Source organism: Mustelus asterias, chromosome 8 (assembly GCF_964213995.1).
Source record: "Mustelus asterias chromosome 8, sMusAst1.hap1.1, whole genome shotgun sequence".
Taxonomy (NCBI): domain Eukaryota; kingdom Metazoa; phylum Chordata; class Chondrichthyes; order Carcharhiniformes; family Triakidae; genus Mustelus; species Mustelus asterias.
The window spans coordinates 91631202-91650462 of NC_135808.1; the positions used below are offsets into that span (position 1 = coordinate 91631202).

The window sequence follows — 19261 nt, forward strand, 5'->3', positions numbered from 1 at the left end:
CAACAATCAGAGACAGCAAGAGTTTTATTTTACCGGTCAGAGCATGGGGGAGCTCGGACTTTCTCGTTTCTGTATCACACATTCTGACACACCAGCACCGGTCCCCACAGATCAGGTTTTCAGTTGCCATTTTACCCCAGTCCTCAGTATATTCCCAAAACCCCCAAACAAGTCTGGGTCATAACTTACAGGATATGATTCCTGTGGGGGTGATAAGCAGCTTCCATTATCTCCACAAAAATCTTTTACAATTTTCCCCAGGAGGCTTCAAAAGAGCCACAACTATTTGTAAGTGTTCCAGCAGGAATACAAGACTTTCACTGCTAAGGAGAGTCGAGCAAAAACGGCAATGCTTGAAACCATAAGTGATGACAAATAACAATTTTTAATGAAATAATTAATTTGAAGCTTATTTTAGTCATTTTTTTTGGCAACATTATAGCTCGTTTTTAATAAAAGTACAGCACCAAATGAACCAGGGAAAATACTAGCCAAAAAAAACTCAGTTCAAAAGCTTGAGGGGATTTACAGCTTATTAACAAAGAAAAATAAGCAGTAAAGCATTCCTGAAACATGCATTTGCATAGGTCCTGCCCAACTTTGCATATCTTTTATTTAAACAACAAAATTTATTTTCTTCAATGTACAAGGCATTAATTAGTACTTGCACAGAATGAATGAAAAAGGAACAGACTGTTAGTTCATAAAAATATATTTATTTTCTTTTAAATTTACAAGAAATTCTGCAATGTCATTGCCATTGATGAGCAAACTGATAATAGAAAATGTATTTTATACGAAATTAGTGCAGTTTCACTGGGCTACACTGAGTGGAGGAACTGGTGCCCCGATTCTTAATCTTACATTAAAAATTTACGGTAAAAGTGAGATATTTTTTACATGTTCTCGAGAAGTTACTGAAAAGCAGAGGCAATTACTCCATTAACGGAAGAATTTTTGTGGCATGTGAGTAGCAAAAGAAATAGAATAATTCAGCACTACATTTAAAAAATAATGCGGGCAAATTCAAGTTTTACATGCATGTTAATATTTGGTTTTTGCCTGGTATGCACCAGGGTGTTAAGGAGGACAGCTCTAAATGTAACATTACTGTTCGACCACAGTGATCGAAATTATCATATAATTATCTAAATGCAGAAGCTCGTATTTTTCTTCTTCATGTTGGATGTCCTCCTCTCCCACAACTTCTAACTACGGCATTTTAAAAATTTCTTCTGCCAGTGTAAGTCACTGGTAAGACCAAGTGCTCTTTGCCCATCTCCAACTTTCCTGAAACAGGAGGTGGTGAGCCACTCAAAATTGAATGGCCTGCTAGGCCATTTCAGACGGTTGTCAACTACATTGCTATGGGTCTGGAGTCACATACAGGGTAAAAACAACAGACTTTGTGCCCCTGAAGGTCATTAGTGAGCCTGGCGGGTTTTAATGACAATCCAATAGTTTCATGCTCATTATTAACTGAACTAGCATTTTATTCCAGATTGAATTGAAATTAAATTCCCCCAGCTGCTGGGGTGGAATTTAAATTCACGTCTCTATAGCATTAGTCCAGGCTTCCAGAAGAATAATCCAGTAACATTACCCCAGTACTACTATACACTACTTAATTCTTTTATAATATATTTTTCATAGTTATTACTTTTGACCTAGTTTTCTTGAAAGGGGGCTTAACTAACTAGAAAAGCTTTACAGTCAAGGAGCAACAGGATTCCAAGTAGCACAACGCCAGAGTATATATAGATATCAAAAAAGTACCAGACAAGTAAAATCTTTCCAAGCAAGACAGATTTGCTAGTGTTCAAAAATGGAACCTAATTAAGGAAACAACTAGAAGAATCCTCAAAATTTAGGGGCAGATTGAATATTTGCTTTGGGACCAAGGGCAACACGGGGCATTTCTACTTCTCATTGTTACAGTTAAAAAAAAGAACACACAATGCTGATTTTCATCCCATGATACTGAATAAAAATGTAATACATTTATTTCTGAGTGTTTTGTGTATTTTGGAGTGCCTGCACTGAAACTACAGTAGGTAATCTCTCAATTATGGCTGGACCGGGCTCATGGTATTGAGGTAGCTGCTGAATTTCAGAATCCATGCTAATTGCTTCTTCCCCCTTCTTCAAAAGCTTCAACATCTCCTGCACGCTAAGCTTGAAGACCAATCGTGGATCTACAGATGGTAAGGAAGGGCAACTACAATCTTCTCGTAGCTTGACAGCCTGAAAGAAAATCACAAAGCAGAATGTAATTTATACAATGTTTAAAGTTGGCCACTCAGATTCAGCATCCATGAAAAGTTGTATCCCGAGTACTGAAAGCAGTGTTTGCAAGGGTTTCTGCTTTGATGACAGAATTTTTCACTCTGCCTTTTTATAATTTTCACACCCTTCTACGTTATTCGCCTTTTCTTTCCCAGCAGTGTTAAGTACATGTACATTTTAATAAGCACCCTAATTGGGCAACATCAAGTGATCAACTTTCACACAACGTTGCTACCTTAAATTGTTCAGTGCATTGCATGGAAATTATCAGAAAAACAAAAAGTAATCTATCACAAATAGACAAAGGTTACAAATCAATTCTTTTAGAAGACAAATTGTCAGATGATTTTGATTTGTTCTGTCACATGTATTAGTATACAGTGAAAAGTATTGTTTCTTGCACTCTATGCAAAGCATACCGTACATAGGGAAGGAAAGGGGAGAGTGCAGAATGTAGTGTTACAGTCATAGCTGGGGTGTAGAGAAAGATCAACTTAATACGAGGTATGTCCATTCAAGTCTGATGACAGTAGGGAAAAAGCTGTTTTTAAGTCAGTTGGTACGTGACCTCAAACTTTTGTAATTTTTCCCAATGGAAGAAGGTGGAAGAGAATATGACCGGGGTACGTGGGTTGCTTGATTATGCTGGCTGCTTTTCCGAGGCAGTGGGAAGTGTAGAAAGTGTCAATGGACGGGAGGCTGGTTTGCGTGATGGACTGGGCTTTGTTCACGACTCTTCGTAGTTTTCATGCGGTCTTGGACAGAGCAGGAACCATACCAAGTTGTGACACAAGCAGAAAGAATGTTTTCTATGGTGAATCTGAAGACATTGGTGAGAGTTGTAGCGGACATGCCAAATTTCTTTAGTCTCCTGAGAAAGTCGAGGCGTTGGTGGGCTTTCTTAACTATAGCATCCGCATGAAGGGACCAGGACAGGTTGTTGGTATCCGGACAAGTAAAAACCTGGAGCTCTAGACCATTTCTACTTCGTCCCTGATGTAGATAGGGGTATGCTCTCCATTACGCTTTCTGAAGTCGATGACTATCTCCTTTGTTTTGTTGATATTGAAGGAGATTATATTATTGTTGCATCAGTTCACCAGATTCCCAATCTCTATGGAGCATAGACGAGTAGACGAGTGCAATTGGCAAGACCAGAAGCGGATGTGAAATTCGCTCCTGCCCACGACTGTCTTCCGACAGCAATTTCACACGCTGGCTGGTCAATTAACAAAATGCGCATTGAGAGAGGCTCAGCACTGCTGGGGGATGGTTCAGGAAGAAGATCGGCGCAGAACGAATGAGGGTGTGGGCGGGAGGTTTAAAATGAGCTCCCTGAAAGATGACAATTGTTGTGGAACTGCCTCAGGGAAGTGCTCTGATTTTTCAAAAGGGTCATATGACCTTTTGGATATATTGAGCGGAATTTTCCCATCCCACACACCATGGAAATCGTAACGCGCAAGGGGAGGACCATGTAAAGGTCCGTTGACCTCGGGTGGGATTTTCCGGTCTTGGGGCGAGTGCGGCCTGAAAAACCCGCCCATTGTGTCTGCAATATGTCACCCGCATCTGAAGCCACTGCCTGTGTGAGATGGGAATGGCCGGAGCCAGGCAGCTCTTCCTGGTTTTCTGACAACGCCAGCGGGTATTGCTAGAGGCAGTCAGTGCACAATGGGAGAGATTGCTGTCTCGAGATGGCAAGTGGAGGACATCACACTTAACAAAGAAGGCATGGAACGGAAGTGGCAACTCTAGTAAGCGGATAAGATGTAGCGCAAAGGACCTGGATGCAGTACAGGAAGAGGTTCTGTGCTTTGCCAGGGTGAGTACTGATTACAGATGTAACCATGGAGAGATGTGTTTGTATGTGACAACACTTGTTGAGGCATACATGTGTGAAATGCCCAGCTTAAATTGGCACATATTCCTCTGCCATCAAAGACTGTATGTGATTATACTGGGTGGTTGGTATGAATGTAAAGGTTATTTGTCACAATTTGATGGGCAACTGAACCTTCATCTTTGGTGGCAGAGGAGGCTGGTATGTTCTGGCATGTAGATGGGAGCTCATGAACACACTTATGTTGTGACAGAAGGAAAGGAGTCACAATGTAGGAAAGCAAGGATGAATGGGGTGATGTCATGTCCCCAACCTGCTGATATCAAGTCAGGTGGAGGAACAGATCCTCAAAATGGCATGCAAACATGGAACCAAGTCCACTGGTCACTGAGAAGAAGAGGTCTTGGAGGAGGGTAAGAGTCCAGTGGACAAAGCAGAGGTTGGGGAAGGGTATGATTTACTTGAATCACTACGCTACCAAATAATTTACCAATTCTCGTTCCATGCTATTATACAACCTCATATCCCATGAGTCCTAATTTTATGTAATAACCTCTTGTGTGGCACCTTATCAAATGCTTTGTGCAAATTCAAATACACTATATCTGCTGGCTTACATTTACTCGTGACAACTTCAAGCAAATTTCCCTTTTATATATCTCTGTTGATCTGCTTAATCATATTATGACTTTCTAAGTGCGCTGTTATCATATCCCTAATAATGGATTCTAACATTTTTCTACCACCTATATTCAGCTAACTGACCTATTCGTGCCCATTTTCTCTCATCCTCCTTTCTTAAATAGTGGGGTTACATTTGCTATCCTCTAATCCCTGGAAACTATTCTAGAATCCAAGGAATTCTGTAAAATCAAAGCCAATGCATCCACTATCACTGCAGCTACCTCTATAGATTGCCAGTTGCAGGGGATTTATTACCATTTAGTCCCATTAATTTCTCCAGTACTATTTATTTTCTTATACTAATTTATAGTTGCTTGATCCTTGGTTTCCCCATTATTTCTGTTTTTTTTTGTCTTTTACTGTGAAGACAGAATAAAAATATTTGTTTAATAACATTATCATTTCCTCATTACCTCATTATAATTTCACCTGTCTCTACCTCAAATGGGCCACATTTACTTTCTTCCTATTTCCTAATTTCTTCCTATTTACATACCTATAGAAATATACACAATCTGTTATTATATTTCTTGCTAGTCCAATCCCTTTTCTCCTTCCACATCAATTTTTTGCTCCTTCAATGAATTACAAAATCTTCCCAATTCTTAGGCGTCTAATTCTTTTTGGCACTGTTATAAGCCTCTTCCTTCAATGCACAGTAAGTCCCTGTTTAACATCGCCCTCTTTTAAGTCATTCTGCTTTAAAGTCGCACAGTTTTTGGGGCCGGCATTCCCAATTTATGTCTTCAATTGTGATTTTACGTTGTTTCACACCACGACAGGTATCCTAATCAGTGCCATTCTGAAGCAAGTGCGAGGAGAGGCACTGGGATCGCACTTGAAGGAATTTGATTTTTTTTTAAACTTTGCAACAAACTTCTCCATGAAGAATATCCAAAGAGGTTTTTTTTTTACAAGGAACAAGTTAAGCCTGGGCTGCTCGCTTCTGTGCAGAAGAGATCAATCTCTTGACTCTGCAAACAGATTTTAATTTTGAAGCCCCATAAATGTCCCTGCGAAGATTTACACTGTTTAAAGTTTATTTATTAGTGTCACAAGTAGTGTTACATGAACACTGCAATGAAGTTACTGTGAAAATCCCCTAGCCGTCACACTTTGGTGCCTGTTCGCGTACACGGAGGGAGAATTTAGCATGGCCAATGCACCTAACCAGCATGTCTTTCAGACTGTGGGAGGAAACCACAGCACCTGGACGAAACCCAGGCAGACATGGGGAGAACGTGCAGACCCAACACAGACAGTGACCCAAGCCAGGAATCGAACCCAGGTCCCTAGCGCTGTGAGGCAGCAGTGCTAACCACCGTGCCATCCTAGTGGTGAGGCAGACAGGCCGGTTGAAAGTCTGCGAGGGAGATATTTTTACACAGGTAAAATTGCTTTCCTTGTCACACAGCTTGTTTGGATTGAAGATGCAGGATGCAGTATTTACCCTTCAGGAACCTGACTCTGCAATGTTCCAATTAACTCTGGGACCCTGTGTCTAGCTCTTGTTCAACAAAAGCCAGCTAGATAGGCATTAGGCTTAAAGTGAGGAAGGGAAACATTATAGGCTCAACTTTACGCAGGACCCCCACCACTGCTGCCCATAGGTAGCTTGCCCACCCCTTCCCACCCACCCATGGACCTGTCACACACATTACGGTGGTTGGGCAAGGCGGCAGGCAGCTTGCACGCCCTTGGGCCTATTGAGGTCCTTAAGTGGCCAAGTAGTGGGGTCACTTTGGGGCCTCGTTCTGCCTTGCCAATAATTTTATGAGAGGATGAGGATGGGTGCACAATGAATATTTTGGCAGCTCTCTGGGATGGGACTTCCTCCCGGAGTCAAAGGAAAAGACTTTCCCTGTTCACTATTAAAACTCGTAATTTATTTAAAGCAGAATGTTGTGGGAGAAGAGGAATTCAAACTAACCTAATTTGATTGTCCTCTTGCTTAACAACTATTTATTTCCATCAAGACCAAACAAGTGGATTTTTCAGTGAAATCAGACAAACCATTAAATGTACTGGCTATGAACCAACTAAACAAATGCAAATTAGATACACACCAAAAAAATCTTTTCTATGGGTGTCAATCAATCAACAAGATACCATATTATTATGGAAATCAGTAGAAATAATTGTGTTCTAATTATGCTGACAGTGATTTACGGTGCCTGGAACATGATTACAGCAGTGTGGTTAAATCATACTGTCAGCACACTTCGAACTTCCAAGAGTCTTTTTCTTGTTCAGTTCAGTGTAGAAAAGAAAGTGTCTAAACTGAAATGTTGCTGTTGTCAAATGCTATTTTTCACACGTTGGTAATGATGCTACTCAAGACAGCAGGATGCTACAACTGGCTGTTAAAACTCTTAAAAGTGCATGGTGCCGCTTCAGTTGTTGCCAGATAGCCACATTAACTCTGCAGATCAAGAACCACTGTTACATCTCTCCCTGCCTCATCATTTTTGTGGCAAGAATTTTGGAAAGATCTATATTTCAATAGATTTTGAACAAGTCCAATGTCTTGTTATTTTTCCAAAATCCCTCTCAAGTGAGAAATGGAACCCTGGCTAGTACTTAAATAAATCTTTCAAAGGGTTGCTAGTTGTATGACCTCTGTTTGTACGGATACTTAGCAATTTGTGCAGGCAAGCTAATATTGGCAGTAACTATTCTCCAAGGGCGGGGCAGGGGTCATGCATTGTGGGAGAGCTACTTTGTTGCACAGACATTAATAATGAATCAGAAAACTTGTCAGCCAATTCTAATTTGATCGATAGTTTAGACCAATTCTGAATGATATTTCTTGATCTTCCTTTGTGTCAGCTTAGTTAGTCATGGGAAATGAAGAGGATACACTGCAGGGTGGTAACGTTAACTTTCTAGTTCCTTTCTCACTGTATCATTACATGGGCAAAAGCTAACAGCATGATGTGGGATTCACTTTTTTCACCTAAGATTTGTCATTGGTAAACCTTGAGCTTTGCTGTTAGGAAAAGAGGTGGCTGAAACATGATAAAAAATATATTAAATTGCTTCAAAATATAGTCAAACCTAACCTGGAGTATTATCTGCCAATGCAGCGAAAGAATGTGCATATCGTTTAAACTAGTAATGGGTTCTTCATAGAAATCATAGAAACCCTACAGCACAAAAAGAGGCCATTCGGCCCATCGAGTCTGCACCGACCACAATCCCACCCAGGCCCTACCCCCATATCCCTACATATTTACCCGCTAATCCCTCTAACCTATTTTAGGGCTTAGGTTAGGAAATTCTTCATGCAAAGAGTGATCAACTTAAAATAATAAAGGAGGTACAAAATGAAAGCAGAAATGTTGGAAATACTGAGCAGATCTGGCAGCCTCTGGACAGAGAAAGAGTTAACGTTTCAAGTCCATAACCGTACTGCCTGATCCTGGTACTTGGGAGCATTTTCCACTTTTATTTTAGATTTCCAGCATCAGTGGTTTTCTGCTTTTCGAGGAGGTACAAATCCTAGAATCATTTAATGAACAACGGATACTATTAGTGGATGAACCTTAGGGTCTCTCTCGACAGATGAATTAAAATGGGCCACATGACCTTCTCAATCCATGATAATTTTGGGATTAGCAATGCGTAGTCTAAATTGTTTGAAGGAGTAGAGAGAACTCTGAAAAGGTTTCATAACTTTTATTGCTTTCAAAGAGAAACTTGAGTTAAATTAACTTCTTTAATCTAACTAAACTCTATTTGTTTTTAATTTTGCTGCTTACTTATACACAGTTTTCAACTGTCATTGTGATATTTATTATTAGTCAGAGAGATTATAAAGTATATCTTAATGGTTAAAAAGATGAATTATTTACCTTGCAGCTTGTTAACGCAGATTATTTTGCACATGAAGTTGAGGCTGGTTTGCAATTTTGACAGTTTGTCGATAGAAATGAACTTTTGTATTGGGCATGAGAAAATTTTTAAAAACTCTTTCACACAATGGGCCCGATTTTACCATTTTGATTCTAAGTGCTGAATCTGGGTGCAATTCAGATCCATCTTGGAAATCTGCTTCCAGGCGCTCCCATACCCACTCAGCCTGAAAAAGAATTGTGGGTCTGAATTGCCCTCTGGGTGGGGCTTAACGTGCCCGAAACGATTGGAGCTCTGAACTGTGCATGCGCAGTTAGAAAAAAATTTGAAAATCGCGCCGCTGTCACATCACTCCCGGGCCGCAAAAAACAGGTAAAGCGGCCCGGGAGCGATGGTCCCCACAGATATCACCCCCACCCCTACAACATAATTTTTCCCCTTATCCACCCTCCCCCACTACCCAGACTGATCGCAACCCTCTGCCCTCTTTCCCCCCCACCGATCGCCCGCAGAGTGGCAGCGGTCCCCCCTGCCCCTCCCCTCCCACCAGAGAACCATCTGGCCTCCCCCCTCATCCCCCAGAGAAAGTTCGGGCCTCTCCCCCCCGCCCCCACCAGACAATGATCGGGCCTCCTTCCTCCCTCCCCTCCCCACCAGAGATGCATCTGACCCGCCTCCTCCTCCCTCCCCCCCCACCAGAGAATGATCGGGCCTCCCTACTCCTGCCTCCCCCCCACCAGACAACAATCTGCCCTCCTCCCCACCGACCCCCCAAGACAACAATCTGCCCTCCCCCCCTCCCCCAGCAGACAACAATCTGCCCCCCCTCCCCCAGACAGTGATCGAGTCTCCCTTCTCCTGCCACCCCCACCCCCCACCAGAGAATGATCTGGCCCACCTCCCCCTCCTCCCCACGATCTGAGTCAGAGAGCCGGTGGAAGCTCTGAACTTACCTCTTCAGCAACTGGAGTGCCCGAAACAGACCTTTGCCGAGCAGGAATGTTTAGCGCCGAATCTGGACGCGCGAACTCGATGGTAAAGGGGGAAATGCTGGTAAAGTTGGGAGGGCAGTTCATTAATTGAATTTAAATTCATGCAAATGCATTTAAATCGCTGTTGCGCCCGTTTCGGCCGCTAATCAGATCGCGGCCATTCCTGAGCCTCGGTAAAGTGGGTATCTGCGCAGACGTGGGTGGGGATCGCGTTAATGGCCTCATGCCCGGCTTTACCATGGTTTCGAGCCCACGCAATGGTAAAATCGGGCCCAATGTGCATTTATTGCTCATCCCCAATTGCCCTCGAGAAGGTGGTGTTGAGCTGCCTTCTTGAATTGCTGCAGTCCACAAAGTGTGGGTACACCAACAGTGCTGTTGGGAAAGGAATTCTAGGATTTTGACCAGGTGACAGCGAAGGAATGGTGATTATAGTTCCAAGTCAGGATGATGCATGGCTTGGAGGGGAATTTGCAGATGTGTTGTTCCCATGCATCTACTCTTCCTTTCTTTCGAGATGGTAGAGGTTGTGGATTTGGAAGATGCTCTCAGGGGAGCCTTAGTAAGTTGCCGTAATGCATCTTGTAAATAGCACACCGCTGTCACTGTGCATCGGTGGTGGAGGGAGAGAATGTTTAATGTGGTGGATGGAGTGCCAATCAAACAGGCTGCTTTGTTCTGGATGGTGTCAATCTTCTTAAGTGCTGTTGGAGCTGCATTCATCCAGGCAAGTGGAAAGTGCTCCATCACACTCCTGTCTTGTGCCTTGTAAATTGTGAACCGACTTTGGGGAGTCTGGCTTGAGATATTTGCTGCAAAGTTTAGACTTTGACCTGCTCTTGTAGCCAAAATATTTATATGGCTATTCCAGTTGAGTTTCTGGTCAATGATAACTCGCGGGATGTTGATAGTGGGTGATTCAGTGATGGTAAAGCCATTGAATGTCAAGGAGCAATGATTAAATTCTCTCTTGTTGGAGATAGTCATTGCCTGGCACTTGTGGTCTGAATGTTACTTGCCACTTATTAGCCCAAATCTGAATATTGTCCAGGTCTTTCTGCACATGGGCATGAACTGCTTCAGCATTTGAGTCATCGCGAATGGTGAACATTCTTCATTCATCAGTAACCATCCTCCTTTTGACCTTAAAATGGAGGGAAGGTCATTGATGAAGCAGTTGAAGATGGTTGGGCCTGGGACACTACCCTGAGGAACTCCTGCATTGATGTTATGGGATTGAGATGATTACCCTCCAAACACTACTACCATCCTCCTTTGTGCCAGGTATGACTCCAAGCAGTGGAGAACTTCTTCCCCCCCAACTATTTCCATTGACTTGGGTTTTGCTAGGGCTCCTTGCAGTTGGTCAAATTCTGTCTTGATGTCAAGGGCAGTCACACTCACCTCACCACTTGAATTCAGCTCCTTTGTCCATGTTTGGACCAAGGCTGCAATGAGGTTACAAGCTGAGTGGTTCTGGCAGAACCCAAACTGAGTGCCAATGATCAGGTTATGAGGAGTAAGTGCCAATTGATAGCACTGTCAAAGACACCTTCAAGAAAATGTATCTTGAACAAGTTTGGAAGTTATTTCCTGTTACTGCTGGACTCCGTATCCAAACTCTGAAAATGAGAGTTGAAAACATTTCATGTCTACAATTATAAAGATATGGGGGCTGACCATTGCAATAAAATAAATTGAGGGATGTTTAATGTTAATTCATTGATCTCAATTAATCTCAAACTATAGAGCTGAACTAAGTGTCTCTCACAATGGTCCCTTGGTTTCTATCTTCTGTGGCCTTACCTGCGTATTTCTGTTGGTCTTTTATTTCTGCTATCTCTGTATTGCTGTTGCATATCCTTTCTTGGCATCAGTCAACCTGTGTTTGTCTCCAACTGTTGTATTACATATTTGTCCTTTAGTCTCTTTGCAGCATAGGAGGCCATTCTGACCATTGTACCTATTCGAGCTCGATGAGCCATTCACTTTAAAGAAGAACTTTTGAAGTGAAAGGTTGCAATATAAATAAATGTGCCAGGCAATTGGCATCTAACAAGATTCCACAAACAATTAATGCAATGATGACCAGATAATCTGTTTTACTTGAGGAACAAATGTTGGCCAGGGCACCAGCTTCATTTTCCTGGTTTAAAATTGGAGTACAGAGACCACATTTTGCATCAGGATCTGCGAGCTCAAATTGCAACCAAGTGCGGCAGATGCCACATGGATGCCTGTCCAAACAGTTGCTAGGCTCCATAAATTTGTAAGTCTAACACTAGACCCAGTCTGTCAACTGGCTCAGCACAGCAGATTGCTCATTTTCAGGGCTCTCTGACTGGTGAGCTAAAGTGAACCATGTTTGGCATCAGCAACAAATGATACTGAGGCCAACTTTGACTTGGGTTCAGTCTGGCAAAGACCAATGCAGGAGGAATGGTGTAACCAATTACGTGCCCAAGTCAACTTCTGACACAAGATGTAATTTTCTCCAGCTTGAGATTTTGTCCAGTCACTGAGGTCTCGCCCACTGACTGAAGAAGTGAGGGAGGGAACCCAATCAGTTCCTGGGGGAGACACGACAAAATCAAGTGCCGTTTAGGCACTTAAGTGACCACTGTCAGACCTTCCCCATGACTGAGATCCCTGGTGATTTAAATCCACTTGCTCAGAGCTGCCAGCTAATCAGAGGAAGACACTCATCATTGCTACCAGCACCAGTCGGAACGGAAACTTCTGGCAGCACGGCACTTATCAGAGTCCTGGGACAAAGGTGAGTGAGGGCTGGATTGCGAGTCTTGGGTGAGGGGGGAAATTGTGGACTCGTTGGCAAGTATGCGGGTAGTTTTCAGCAGCCACCCACCTGCCCGGTGCCAGGTCCCTTATCGGGTACAGTGTAGATAACTAATAGGAACCTCCTGGGAGGCTGCTGGCAAACCCAACAGGGTGCTAGGCAGCCTTCCAAGGGCATGGGAAAAGCTGTGTGACCCCTGTTTAATCCCTGAGGCACCACTAAATTGCAGGGAGTTTAGGGATAATGAGTTCCAGTTGACTCATTGATAAGCTTAACTGACAGCCTGCCACCAGCAGCTGGAAATCAAATGTCAGGCCTCCTATTTAATTGGGGAGGAACTGACACTGCCGGGAGACTGATGTATCATAATTAAATGGGTCCAGCCTCCAAGTCTCCAGTCACGATGGATTGCATTAAATCCAGCCCATTGCTTCCTTTATTGGAAATAATCGTTTTCAGAATCAAAAGGTTTGTGTACCACTATTTTTGTACATATCTGCTATAGAAGCTCACTTATCTACATGTGGTTGTGGAATAAGCATTTACTTTTTAACTTATAGAGGACATGTAATGTGCCACTTGTGTGTGTTATTTTTAGCTCTGCTCCACTTTATCTTATATTTAACAATAGCCTCAAGAGTCTGATAATAAGGCCATTTAAATTTACCTCACTACACTTGAAGATTTATAACTATCACCTTTCTCCATAACCTCCACAACATATTTTATTAAATTTTGCTCCGCATTAGATATTCATTTGAATTCAACAATACTGGTCACTTCACAAGCAATACCCACATCTTGTGTTCAGCATTGTGTTTGCATTGTCTGTTATCAAATTATATATAACCTGGGGATATAACGATAAAAATCCTTGTAAACTGAGAAATGTATATTGTGCTTTTCACATATCTCAGTTACAATTCTGTAGTCTTTTGGTAGGCGGTCTGATGACATGTTTATTAAGATGAGAATCATTGAGCTGCTACATTTTACAGAAAATAAGCAAATTAATATAATCAAATCTTACCATAATCCAACTATTTATATTACCCCCTCATGAATAAAAAATGTATCATACTATTAGTTTAGCAGGCTAGGTGAAAAAAAATCACTTATTTTTTGCTGAAACCTAATCTATAATCTAAACCAAAACAGGGTCTCTTCTTGAAAGAAGCATTTCTTGAACTTTCTGACCTCCTTTTCAGCAGTTCTCACCATCTGACTGATCTTAAACAGATGTTTTTATCTCTTTGTTCCTTCTCACTGCAGAAAGGGGAATTGGGAGCTCCCTGTCGGAGCGGAAATTGTTTCAGAAATTCCATAGAATCATAATAAAATCCCTACAGTGCAGAAGGAAGCCATTTGGCCCATTGTGTCTGCACCGACCACAATCCCACTGAGGCCTTATCCCCTTAACCCACCTATTTATCCTGTTAGTCCCCCTGACACAAAGGGGCAATTTAGCTTGGCCAACCAACCTAACCCCCACATCCTTGGAGTGTGGGAGGAAACCAGTGCACTCGGAGGAAGCCCACGCACACACAGGGAGAACATGCAAACTCCACATAGACAGTCACCCAAGGCCAGAATTGAACCCAGGTCCCTGGCACTGTGAGGCAGCAACGTGCCACCATGCCGCCCCAAATTTCCTTCAATTAAATACTGGGAAGACTGAGGCTCTCTGATCCCCACCACAAATTCCATTGACTCTTTCCCTGGCAACTGTCTGAGGCTGAACCAAATCGTTCACAACCTTGGTGTCATACTTAACCCCAACATGAGCTTTAAATCACATAGCTATGCCATAACCTAGATCACTTATTTCCACCTATGTAGCATCACCCATCTCTGTTCTTGCCTCAGCTCTTCTGCTACTGAAACGCTTATCCATGCCTTTCTTACCTCCAGACTTAACTATTCTAACACACTCATGGGTGGTGTCCAACCTTTTAGCCTCTGTAAACTTGGAAGTTGTCCAAACTTCTGCTGCCCATCTGCTAACTCACACCAAATACTGTTTATTCATCACCCTTGATGATCATCTCGATTTTAAAATTCTGTCCATGGCCTGGATTCGCCCTATCGTTGTAATCTCCTCCATCCCTATAACCAGCCAAGATAGCTGCTCTCTAAATCTGACCTCTTGAGCATCCCCGACTTTATATAGAGTAGCATTTCAAGTCTGTCATACTAAAAGTTAACTCTATTTTTTCTCTTCACAGCTGTTGCCAGAACCTGCAGCGTTTTTCCAGCATTTCCTGTTTTTGTTTCATATTTCCAGCATCTGCAGAATTTTGCTTTTAGTTTAGAGTAGTGATTGAAATTATCCTGTGAAACTGGAGGCTTTATGTTTTTAGGTGATGTCAGCTGAACTTCAACAACTTTAATAGCGAAATAAAGCAACTGCACAATATGAGTATCCATCAAAACACTTCCTCAAGAGACGTCACTGTTGCGTCAATAAAATAAAAACTTCACATTTAAATATTTAACTGTACAGTTCTCTGGAACGCAGGTTCCTATTTACCTCAGGTATTAGTTTATCCAGGTGTTGAACACGACGATCATTTGACGGATGTGTGGAAAACCATTCAGGGATTTGAAATGTTCCTGAAACAATCTTCATCAATTCCAGTTGTTGCCAATATACACTGCTTGCTCTCACATCCATGCATGCCTAGATTAATGAGAATAATTCGTGAAATGACGAAGATGATCATTAATACATATTTGTTTTATCACAAAAGAAATTTGGCTTGCGAGCTTTATGATACAAGGAAGCACATATTCTTTAGAAAATGAGAATTGGGTTGATTTGGAGTGTTTCATGGAGCTGAATTTAATGGCCACAATAGTGGCCATCGGCCGGAAAACCAGGGACAATCCCACTGCAGTCATTTCAAAAGACCCAAAGCAATCGTGTGCCCATCAGGCAGCTAACCGCCTGGCATCTGGACTTCTGTCCATTAAAGACAAAGATTCCATCTCAGAAAGCTGCCACATGGCACACAGTCTTCCCCACCACTGGAAGAGTATCAATGGTGACAGGAAGAGACTCTTATGCGGCCACAAATTGGCCACTTAAGAGCATCAATTTGCCTTTGCACATGCCATCCTCAACCTTCCTGTCCTTGACTGATTTGGAGGGGGGCAGGAAAGTGAGGTGCTCTCCAACCCCACCTTCTCTCCCCATTCCACAACGCCTCTGCCTGCCGCCCTGCCCACTCTTGACTGCAGAATTAAATGTGTGTTAATTTTGCACAGATTGGGGATTAATTGCATTCAGACAATGGTATTAGTCGGGGACTCCCTTGTGGTCATAAATAAGGAAGTAGGCTGAAAGAGGTTGGTTGGAAGTGCATGACATACAATGTGTGCTTCTAAATAAAAGCAGGCTTCAGTTTTCTACTTTTCATTGCCTGGCTATCTCAGTCATAACATGTAGTCCTTTTTGAATCAAACCTGAAAATTCACTGCCGTTAGGTCATATGACATGAAGTGATAGCAGCTGCAACATCTCCGGCATAAAGTAACATTCAGCAAAATGCTAAAAGTAATAAAGAGTGGCAAAGTATGTTACAGTCCCAGAGGTGTAATGTCGACTTGTACCCATGGTATAGATTTATAAACTAAAAGAAAATGGAAATGATGCTTGGTGCCAACAGTACATTTAAACCTTTGGTTCTGAACGTAATATAAATAGTCGAAGTTAAAGCCTTACAAAGATCCTATTCTCAGTATTTCTAGAAAGAGGAAATTATTTGCAATTAAAATATTTTATGCTCACGCAATGGCGAAGTTAGCAAAGGTATTAAAAGATCTGAAGTTAAACCTGTACTAAATTAGCTGATCTCAGCAAGTTGGTAGCAAGTCAGCAATTGTAGGGGTAGGGTATAGGGTTGAAATCCATCATAGTTATTAATCCTGATTGTTATCTAGTGACTGTGGCTGAAAATATCATCTGCCTACTGGATGATGACAAGATAAGATTCAAGAGTATGAACTACCTGGTAATATTAGCGTGTTAAGGTCATCCATGAAGGATAGATAATTGGGTGAGGTACCAGTCTGACATGATGCACCTCCGCACTAGGCAGTGCCATTGGTGGTATTTTAAGATAGAGAATTTAATATATATGTATTAGTCAGCAGCCTCCTCATGCTTAATGGAACCATATTCCATATGAAATGTTAACCTATCTTTCTTACTTAATATAGTTCTAACATTTGCTTTTCCACCTTTCATTCCTCTTATATCTATGAATTTGAACATGAATAAGCATCATGAACATCAATAAAAAAAGGATGAAATTTATAGCCATAGGCCAGGATTCTCCGCTCCTGTTCACGCTGAGTGGGTTCTGCAACGGGAGTGGAAAATATCGCGAGAAGGGAAAAGTCATATTTTACGTCAGCGTAAATGCACAATGCGATTGTAACATTGAGAAAATTCAGAACAGTATTTTTCATTATGCAATTAAAGTATATTTTTGACCAGTCTTTTTGTAAAGAATGAGGAGCAAAATACTTGATGATTATATTACCTATAATTAGTCACAAATGAAACTTTGTATTGTTCAACACATGACTACAAACCAAAGATCAGAACTCTTTAGAAGGCACAAACTACCTTAGCAGCAAGGCGTAGTCCAACCTCATCAGCCTCAATCTCCAGTTTTCGGCTGTATGGTCTATCAAACATGTACTGTCGAAAATAAATTTAATACTGTTAATCGCAATTGCAAACACTAACTGATTCTTCAAGTCTGATCTATATTAACAATGTAGGTAAATCAATACAACATAATTATTTTGTCTCCCTTTGATCTCACTATGTTACAGTTTTAAAAGATACTTTCTGTTGTGTCGATGTAATTTCAGAGCCGAGTTAATATTTCATAACTACATTAGTCAAAAATTGCAAATACCGTTTGGAAAGTAGCATTAGCAATAACATGTGGTGTTCCAGATTTCATTTAAAGAGCTGCTTTGATTTTACAAGGAGCTCGGTGCATGTAAAATAAAAACATGTGGGCTCCAGAGCAATGCAAGAAATAGCAGTGTGCTACTTTTTCACAACTCTTCTTTCAATCAAAATTTGGCTTTGTTCATGTAACCAGTTATCACACTGCTGCTACCATTCTAATTTAGCATCAAATTCCAGATAAAACAGGGAGTAAAACATTACGTTGCAAAAATGCGACCCAGCATTTTAGGTAAAAATCAGGAATCACAATAACTGACGCATTTGAATTTTCCACACACCATCAAGGACTGACTCCGAGAACCAATGTACCAATAAAGTCACCACACAATGTGATAACTAGTATAGAGCGGAGATCATTCAATCATCCATATCAAAATTCTTTAAAATTTAACTGATCTTATTTTCCACTGTTTAAACAGAACATCATAGTGTGACAGATCACAAGAATCTTCACATATGAGCAGTGCATTGCCCCATGGCGCAGATCTCAATATATCAGATGATGCCATGTCTCCTCTGTGTGTATAGTATTTGTCTGGATATTTATTTGTCTCCTTTTGGCTTCTGTCACAATATCACCTCCAGTCATAGAGACATATGGCGCAGAAAAGGCCCTTTGGTCCATTGAGTCTGCACTGACAATATCTACCACTAAAAGCGCGCTAATCCCATTTTCCTGCACTTATCCCATATCCTTGAAGGTTATGATATTTCAAGTGCTCGTCCAAGTATTTTTTAAAGGTTGTAAAGGTTTCCAGCCTCCACAACCTTCCCTGACAGTACACTCCAGGTTCCCACCAGCCTCCGAGTGAAAAAGCTTTTCTCTCAAATCCCCTCTGAATCTCCTGCCCCTTACATTAAAACTCTGCCCCCTCATGATTAACTTCTCAACCAAGGGGAACATCTGCTCCCTACTCCTGTGTTTCTTTTCTTTTTGATTTCTGTCTCTGGATTGTTTAACTGCTTTTTCTGTTTCTGTTGTTTCCACGTATTCTATCAGGTGAGAAATGATTAGGCACATAGAAAGAGTCTCCAAGTTTCATTTTATAGTGATGGTTTAGGAAAAGTGCACTTTATAGTGCTAATTTTCTATCTGACCCCAAGTCACTGCGCCATTTTTCATTCACTTCTATGCCACTGTTACCATTGGTTTGGGTGCTACTTAGTGCTTCCTAAGACGGTTCCTATCTCTACTGCATCTCCATCTGCTTTGAGTTCCTCCAATCAGTTTTCAGTCTCTACCAGCTAAGCAAAGGCATGAGTAACATTCTCTGAGAGTGTGGCTATGCTGCATCTCTCTTCATCTTATCTGCGGTTTTTGACATGTTAATCACATTATCCCCATCCAGTGCCTCTCCTCCATTATCCAGCTTGTGTCTCAGTGGTGGCATTGCATGAAGCTGTCTCCTGTTGCCCTGTCAGAGCGGCCTCAATGCACACATCATCCCTTTCCCTCTGAGTACAGTGCTTTCCAACACGATCCTCTATTTAATAGTCGCATGGAGAAATAATTAAAGTTACATTTTAGGATTGCAGAGGCCATTTAAAATGTTGGTATTTCCAAACAAGTTCCATTTTGAATCTAAAAGTAGGAAGGGCATTAAAAGTAAAATTTACCTCAAAATAGTTTAAAGTTTAAATGTTTGCACTTGAGCGTGGAATTATTTTTAAAGGGCCAGAGGCAGAAGTAAGATGCAGGCTAGGTTGACCCAGCAGGGCAGAAATGGAATTCATCCCCAACAATGAACCAGGTTGTGGGGTTGAAGTGGCAGCAGGAGCAAGACTAGGCAAAGGCAGAACCGTTGGGCACCATC

At 41.7% G+C, this 19261-nt stretch overlaps 1 protein-coding gene across 5 annotated transcripts in view; it reads right to left on the reverse strand.

Annotated features, from left to right (window-relative positions):
- Positions 1 to 364: 364 nt before the first annotated feature.
- Positions 365 to 19261, reverse strand: part of oma1 (OMA1 zinc metallopeptidase) — a 60124-nt gene continuing 41227 nt past the window's right edge. For 3 of the 5 annotated variants that reach the window (XM_078218482.1, XM_078218483.1, XM_078218486.1), the window contains exons 7-9: positions 17091 to 17165; positions 14988 to 15137; positions 365 to 2244 (exon numbers count right to left, since the gene is read on the reverse strand). In XM_078218482.1, coding sequence (XP_078074608.1) covers positions 2002 to 2244; positions 14988 to 15137; positions 17091 to 17165 — 468 coding nt within the window. In that variant the 3' untranslated portion in view covers positions 365 to 2001. Of the gene's footprint in view, positions 2245 to 10930; positions 11283 to 11466; positions 11662 to 14987; positions 15138 to 17090; positions 17166 to 19261 lie in introns of those variants that run through there. The other 2 variants (XM_078218484.1, XM_078218485.1) reach the window with 2 other exon arrangements.